The sequence below is a fragment of the Adelges cooleyi genome, unplaced genomic scaffold, assembly GCF_023614345.1.
Source record: "Adelges cooleyi isolate 19-005CV unplaced genomic scaffold, UGA_ACOO_1.1 ACOO_flye_CR_arks_rails_tigmint_CR_PRNA_168, whole genome shotgun sequence".
Lineage (NCBI taxonomy): Eukaryota > Metazoa > Arthropoda > Insecta > Hemiptera > Adelgidae > Adelges > Adelges cooleyi.
The window spans coordinates 349,285-357,882 of record NW_026095825.1 but is presented as its reverse complement, the minus strand read 5'-3'; the positions used below and the strand labels follow the sequence as shown (position 1 = coordinate 357,882).

The 8,598-nt window shown below is 30.2% G+C and overlaps 1 protein-coding gene across 1 annotated transcript; it reads right to left on the bottom strand.

Moving 5' to 3' along the window:
• Positions 1–1,347: 1,347 nt before the first annotated feature.
• Positions 1,348–6,067, bottom strand: LOC126833048 (Y-box-binding protein 1). Its single transcript, XM_050564166.1, has 8 exons — positions 5,881–6,067; positions 4,169–4,232; positions 4,069–4,102; positions 3,721–3,970; positions 3,454–3,599; positions 3,169–3,327; positions 2,909–3,052; positions 1,348–1,852 (listed from the first exon to the last, which is right to left on the bottom strand). The coding sequence occupies exons 1-8, from the start codon at positions 5,948–5,950 to the stop codon at positions 1,805–1,807; spliced, it is 915 nt and encodes a 304-aa protein (XP_050420123.1). The 5' UTR covers positions 5,951–6,067; the 3' UTR covers positions 1,348–1,804.
• Between the last annotated feature and the right edge of the window lie 2,531 nt (positions 6,068–8,598).

Sequence of the window (8,598 nt, the reverse complement as noted above, 5' to 3'; positions counted from 1 at the left end):
TTATCCTTTGAAATAATATGTGTGTATCATAAACACTTAAAGGAATTTTTGTTTGAAATAAATTGAATAAGTTATACGGAGGTAATAATTTCTACTTTACCGACCAAAAGAGGGTGTACAGGCCTGTAGTGGTTGTTGCATTTCCATGTATATTATAAAATTCAATAAATCCCAGGATAAGCATTACCGCACTCATAATTTTGAAAAACGTTTTTTATGCATGTTAACTTAATAATTAAAATTATATATACGATTATTATGACACAAAATCGGCCACAGACCAGTATGGTAAGGTCATTGGGTCCACTGGGACACTTCTCAATTGCCGTAAGTTTATAATACTTATGGTATCTTTAATTTTTTTTAAATTTGGTTCATTAAGAAACCAACCAATTTTATTTCAATCGTCGCCGACGTCTACAAACTTCTCAACTCCTGTACTGTTGTCAGTGCTTAAAATGTTTCACTGTATAACAAAACAAATGTATTCAGTATTATAAATAGGAGTAACATAATATTAACCGTTTACATTAGGTTTTTTCTTATTTTCGTAAAAATTATTTTTATTTATATCTATCAAAATTTAAAACAAATATAATGTTAAGACTTTTAAGAATTACTAAAATTGCAAATATTATTGTTAGTATCGACCGATTTAGTTATTAGTGTAATTTCATTATTTAATTATTTTCACATGGGTTTAATCGATTAAGAGAAATCATAAAAAATAATAATATACAATAGTTAAATATTGTCACTTTAATCCCAAACATTGTAATTTATGTCGTTACTTTTGTTTAAGAGTTCAAACTACTTAATTATCGATACTAGACATCATACGTGTACATTAATAAAACGCTACAGGATATTCTGTAAATACGGTTATTAACAATCGTCGAAACAATAGCAGTCGGTGTTATCAATAGGTATATAATTAGATAAATAAAACTATACAGTTGTTATTGCTGTTGAAACGTGTATAAAATTGTATCAAAAACCGTACAAATTGACATGGATGAAAAAAAACAATCGAAATACACAGTATTCATTTTTTATCCTAAAAAAAATATCGTCTTTACTACTCAATTCTTAAAAAAATATGGACACTTAAAAAAGAATTTTTTTTTTTTTATTATATATCTACAGGTAATAATTTCACTTCTTTCCTCAACGTTTTCCGAAATAAACTTGTATTACAGATAAAAAAAAAAATTAGTATACATTACACAACTCAGTATGTACTTCATTAGGGATTTTTTTTAGATATCTTTCAATAGTTGTTATAGGCACTGGTTTAATAAATAAAACAAAAAATTGCATAGATTTATATATAAATATATAAACAAATTTATACAAAATATAATATATATTTTGTTTAACTCATGCACACAAATTGCTCGTCTAAATTTTATTAACTCGATATTATCATCAGTTGTAATTCAACACGTTTCATAAAAAAAAAAATTGTGATGATTATAAAAAAAAAAAAAAGAGGAAAAATTATCATGCAAAATACTTTTTAAAGATGTACGATTCACAGATTCAAGATCAAGCAAGATAATAAATTGACAACCCGAATAAGTTGTTGGTCGGATTGAAAATACAGATATATATATATATATACAGAAGATGTAGAGGCAATCAAATTAATCAAATTGATTATTGTAGAACTCCTTAAGTCGTGGCGAATGGAACAAATAAAACGTCCGAGATTAGATTTACATGAAAAACACAAAATGCGTAAGAGAAAATTAAAACAAGATTCTATGAAAAAAAAATATACTGTTCGCAAATTATTCAGATGTTAGGCTGTGCTGTGGTCTTGAAGTTCCAATGGTTCACCTCCAAAATTCTAGAGAAAAAAAACAATCATTATATTAGTATTATTATTTTTTCAACATTTATGATTTACCACTATTTACATACGTTAAGAGCTGGAAGTGGTTAAAGCTCTTAATAAAAGTGACTAAGTCACCTATTACAATGTGTTTTCAAACATAAGAAAGTTGTATTATTATAACTGTAAAATTAATTATAAAACTTTTTTATTTATTCAATTAATGGTTATTTTTTTAATTTTTAAGAGATAGCGTACTTTAATATAAACTATTTCTGACAATAAGAGATAAGATAAGTATATATCATCGGTCTAGATTCAGAGAAATGTATAAACCAAAAAAAGTTTATTTTTTATGCATTAAGTTTATTTTTTTTTGTATAATTTAGTGTTAAGACAACGTTATTCTTAAAACTTACAATTTGAGAAAATAGAAAATCAATATCTTTTGCTTTAGGTAATATGTTCCTCTGATCCTTAACCGACAATATTATAATACAAATAACAACCATTGCCTTGTGTTCTTATTTGATGATTTATCATTTATGTTTATAAAAAAAAGTATAATATATAATTTTTAACAAATCACTGATAAAAAAAAGATATTTATACATTTTTTTCTCTCAATTTCAAAACACGCAATTCTCGTTATGACTATTTCAGATAGCAACTGTTACATAATCGAATATAGGGTAATCAATTTAACATAAAACAAACTTATTTATTTCGAAAAATAATTACAAATTTATTGGGGTTTTTTTTTTTGAACATTTTTATGCTAGTGCACAATATTATAAAATTATCAAATATTTATCCTTTTTTATATTTTCCAGAGCGTTATCCATTCAAAAATTAAATTTAACTTGACTACTTTATAGTTAAAATATAATAGTGTTTTAACTTTAATTATTATTTTTAGTAGTGTATATAATTAAAGTTCAAACTAATCATTTATTTTAATAGTTATTTATTTTGTTTTGTTAAATTTGTTCAAATAAAAATGAAGGTTTATTTTTTAGTAGTTATTTTATTTAAATAAATGTTTAAACTTAAAAACAGTCGTTAACTCACTTTTTGTTTGGATTCATTGTCACTCGGACTGTTTCCTCTTGGTGGTCCATCACTTCTTGCTCGTGATCTGTTGTTGCGACGACGATAACGCGGACGTGGTCTGTTGGCGCCATTATCATCATTCTGATTATACTCATTGTTATCCTACATAATATACCAACATTTTATTAAAAAAAATATTTTCAATATGATAACCAGAAAAATCAACTTTAGTTCCTTATAATACCAACCATACACAAAAAAAAAAAATAATAACAAACCTGATTATTTTCATCTTGGTATGGTCGACGAGGACCGCCAGGACCGCCACGACCTCCTCTAAAACCACCTCCTCTACGGAAATAGCGTCTGGGTGCACCCATACCACGGCCTCTTCCTCTACCCGGTGGCGAGTTATCATAACCGTAGTTTTCACCTCCCTAACAAAATACATATGTGTCAATATAGAAATAACTAATACAAAGAAAAATGCAGTTATGTTCATATTACGTAATGGCAAAAGTGAACATTATATAATTAATAATAATAAAAAAAATAATTCTCACGTTGTAATCACCCCCGCCTTCTCCTCTATTTGGCGGACCTCCTCTTCGGTTTCCACGATAGCTGTTATACCAATTTTGTTGACGCGGTTGTCGATAGCCGCGTCTAGGTTGTTCTCCTCCTTCGTTTTCTCCTTCTTCTTTTTCACCTAACGGTCATATTTTAATTGTATTATTATTTTACACAATTATAATATTGTAAAATATAAGCTAGTTTTTAAATTAAATAATTATTATAATTTTTCCTATTTTGAGTGTTTTTCAACATACCGCTGGCACTGTCGTCTCTAGGTCTGTCGTTTCTCGGACGGGTATTAGGACGTCCTCTGTAGAACCACTGACGGTAGGGGTTTCTCCTCCTTTCGGCAGCGTACGGCGATCCCTTGACAGGTTCGCCTTCCGGTCCAGTTACATTAGCTGCTTCATGGCCCTTTTCTCCCTCGACCACATCAAACTCCACTATTTCTCCATCACCGACGCTGCGAACCACTTTTTTCGGATTATTCTTGATTATAGCAGACTACAGTAACACACCAACAAGCGAAGTTTAAGTAATGATTATGGTAAAATATATAACTAGAATATCGTATTATAATAAAATATAAACAACATTCTTACTTGATGGACAAAAATATCTTCTTTTGTGTCGTTACTAAAATAAATGAAAACAAAAACAATAAAAATATTGTAACAAAATTGATAATTAAGGAACACTCACCGATTGATGAACCCATAGCCGCTCTTTACGTTGAACCATTTTACAACTCCAGTCACTTTGACAGCTAAAAGAAAAACAAAATATTAAAATACATACTTAAATACAAAAAACATTGAAGAAGCAGATTTTTTTTTAATTGGTAATAAAACAGAAAATTGGAACATTGCAAATGTAAGATGGGAATAGAATAATTTCTATTTTTAAATTTACAAAGAGAGCCATGCAAATAAAAACATGACCACTGTGTAATAATATGACATTTTTAATCATCATATTTTTAAAGTATAAACAAAATGTACATGTAAAAATGTTTTTAAAAATATTAGTTATTTGCAATAGTAATTTTAAAATATACTACATTTTTTCTTATTATAGAGAAAAAACAAAGCGACAAAGGACATTAATGGTCCGTATTAATAGGCCAGAAGAAGAAGATATTGTTATAAAAACAAACAAATGTTGATTTAAATTATTAACATTACGATATTGATACAGCTTAACTGATTTAGAACTTTTGAATAGTAATAACGGTTTTAATGTTTAAGCTTCTTTTTAATTTAATTTTGAGGTTTATGCTATATTTATAACTTTTGAGTAGTAAAAACGGTTTTAATGTTTAAGCTTCTTTTTAATTTAATTTTGAGGTTTATGCTATACTGTTATGTTATAACGATACAACCTAACTTTAAAATAGTTTTAGTTGGCCATTTTTAAACGAATAATATATTACTAATGATATATAATTGTATAATACAACAAAACATAGTTTAAATTGTGCTCGAAAAAGTTGTTGATTCTTGAAATATTTTAAGGTTCTTTTCACAGTAAACAAATGGTAATAACCAGATTTAAAAAAAAACTAATCCAGATTATTTTTTTTATTGGGTATGCATAAATCCAATAAATTCCATATTTTTGAGTAAACATCAAACATTGGTTAGGCTTAAACAAAACAAACCAGATGGGCTCTTTTTTTGGTTTGCGACAGAAACAGGGATCTCGTTTACCTATTTTGGTAATTTTTTTTTATTAGTGCATTTTCTCGTATTCAGACTTTTTGTTTTAACCTAAAAATAGGTAATAATAACGATAACATGAACAACGACGATAATAATAACATGACCGTTTCGGATCGAAACAATACAAACAACAAATTTTATACTATTACAGCGAACGTGAATGAGCATTTAAACAAAAAAATACATTTTCCGGGTTTTGATGTATAATCAAGAATTATTTAATTTCTTACAAAAAAAATATATATGTATACATATATTTTTTAAACGTTATAATGATTGTCGAACGAGAGCAAACACAAGTGTGCGAACTGCGACACCCGTGCACAGGCCGCCGGCATAGTCCATAGAGACGGGCGACGGCGGGAGACAAAACGCGTTTTTGATGCTCGTGCGGGGGGAAAACGGTGCGAAAAACCGGCGGCGGCGGCGGCGTCTCAACTGCTATTACCCGCTATCGCTCGTTAAGCCCGCGTAATTTGTTTTTATTATTGTTATTGTTATTATTGTTATTAACGGGCCATGTTAGACCGCGAGACGAACAGCGACGAAAAACCCGGGGCACGAACAGCACGAGAGTCGAATATTCCAATGGCGACGACCATTGTGCCGACGGCCGAGTGCGTGTGTATGCAGTATGTACGCACAAACGTGTAGGCAGAATAATATTGGTCGCGTTTAAACTTAGGTACTTACATATGACCGGCTTTTGAGTGACGGACTTTTGCCGCTCCGTCCTCCTCTCTCCGCCAACTTGTTCCGCCATTAAGTTGTTAAGACGGTGGCCGAACGATGGATGTTAAAGATGGAAAAAATTACCCCAACGCGAACTCCTGCCTGATGTTCACCTACTCTGTCGTTGTACTCCACTGAGCTGGGGCCTGGGCCTCGTCGCCGGCCGACGCCGACCGCGTACGAAGCCCGGGTACGGCACCGGTCGGGCGCGCTCGTAGCGCCACCGCGATTTGTGCGCGCACAGTCTGACGTCACGCGGCCCGGCGTCTACGCCGGCAGCCATCGTGACGTCACCGGGACCGATTGTGCGCGGGCCGCCGACCGCCGTCACGGTCGTACCTGTCGCTCTGCACCGCCATTCGTAGGCGTGCGGCGGTACATGTTTTTCAAAGCAAAAACAAAATGGTCGCCGGCTAGTATTGCCGCCGCCGAAACGGTCATGGAAGAAACGAGTTTGTTTATATATCATGACGTTGGTTGGCGTCCATAATAACGACAACGTGCTCTGCTTAAGAGCGAATCCATCAACTACATACTTGGTACTTTTAATAAAACGTTTTTGTTGTTAATGATTTATTTATCCTTTTAGCTTCGATCCGGTGCAGAAAAGGTATTTTGGTCTGGATACGCGAAATCTACTAAACCGCTGAACCGATTTCCCATGTTACATGTACCTATAGCAACTCTATAGAACAGAAAACGTAACTGAACTGTACTTTTATTATTCCAAAAATTTAAAAGTTCACCCCTTCCCATTCAAAGTCGAAAAAACGCCCAAAAAATGTACATATTTTTCAACTTGAGATTACCTACGGCGTTCATGTAGAATACTCTTTAAGTATACAGTACTAGCGGTATACATTGACAAACCAAAAACACTTTCTATAACTCACTTCTTATAACACTTCTTTAAATCACTTTCTTATAGAACATCTGAAATGTTTAATGAAACAAGACCTAATTTTCTTACAAATCTGTAGTAAAACTTTTTTTTTATTAGAAAAATTAACCAAAAAAATCACATTTTGACCGTAGGTGTATTTGATTCTCAGGTCGCTTCTACAGTCAAGAGACGTCGAAAAAATATGATCATTACATTGTTGGAAGATGCAAATTCTTAGAAATTAAAACTAAAAAACCAATATTAAAAAAAAAATAAAATTTTGGATTCTCTAATAGGCCAGTCTGCTAAATGTCTGAAATACTATCGTGACCTCTCCATCCCCTAAAAAACTTTAGATGAAAATAAATAATTGACAAAAAAAACTATACCTGTTGTATATTTATATCTCTTTAGATATCTTAATTCTCTAAACCAAGATTTTAAAATGACATTTTTTTTTTATAAATTATTAAACAATGGAATACCTAGATTGCCCAGAAATTCTATTTTGTAATAACATTTTAGTCTTTAGCTATAACAAACGATCTCGGTCAACCTTTTATAATGGTATGGTACAACCACCAGAACTATATATAAATTGCTGTTAGTAATTTTGATTTTTTTTTTTCATAACTCTTGATAAATTAAAAAAAAAATAATAAGCTTAATCCCGAGGATGGGAATTCATTTAAGTAGGTACTTATTTTACATGATATCTATTTTCTTAAAATTAAATTCTAAAATATATATTTTATTTCGACGTACTTCAGCACACGATTTGTTGTTTTTTTTCAAATTGACATAACACCAAATACGATTGAATATTATACCTAAGCTGTGTGTTTTGCTAAAAAAACAAACTTTTTTTTTATGCAGAAAAATACGATTGACGATACACGAGTCATTTAAATTGAAAACATTTGTATACATAATAACATAGCTGATTGATGTGTTTATTTAAAAAAAAAAAACCTGTAAATATCCTATTTATGTAGCGTAGTTAAAGGTTACATCGAAAGTAGAAAAACATGTACCTAAGCAATAGCGTAGTAAAAAGTCGAACAACAGTTTTTAAACGACCAAATAGGTACTGTTGTGTTTACCAACAACTGTTTTTAAACCAAGTTTTGTTGAAAACAATTTTTTCTCTCTTTTTATATTAATTAATTTTTTAATTACAAATTTTAATACGACCTACTCAATAATAATTTTTTAAACGAGTTCAATAATTTTGCATGCATATTGTTTGAATTGAATTGTTCATTTAACAAACGTCATTAAACTGACCATAAATAACAAGAAATTTAACTAATTTTACACTTCTGTTTTTATAATTTATTTTTAGAATAATATATATATAATATATTCAAAATATTCATAATTTTTTTAAATAGTCTAATTTAGTCCAAGTTTCAATGAATCAATATAAACCGTATAAACAGTTTTTTTGCATTTGCGAGGAATTTACAATTAACACTATTAAGTAAAACAAAAAAAAATTAAAAAATAGTTTTATGAGCTACGCCAGTTTTTATACATAACTATGTATACCTAATGAAAGTAGTAAGCAAACGACCAGCGGCTCTATCCGAAGGACTTGAGTGCCATAATAATAAAAAAAAGCACATTTTACATAATATAATAAGTAATTAGGTACAAAACGAGCAATTTTTTGGTTCTGTTGAAAAATTCATTTTTTTTTATTAATACAGGTGTGTAATTTAACTAAAGACCCATAACTTTTTAGTTTTCTTTTTTTTTGGAAAATATTTTTATTCATTTTTTAAACAATATTA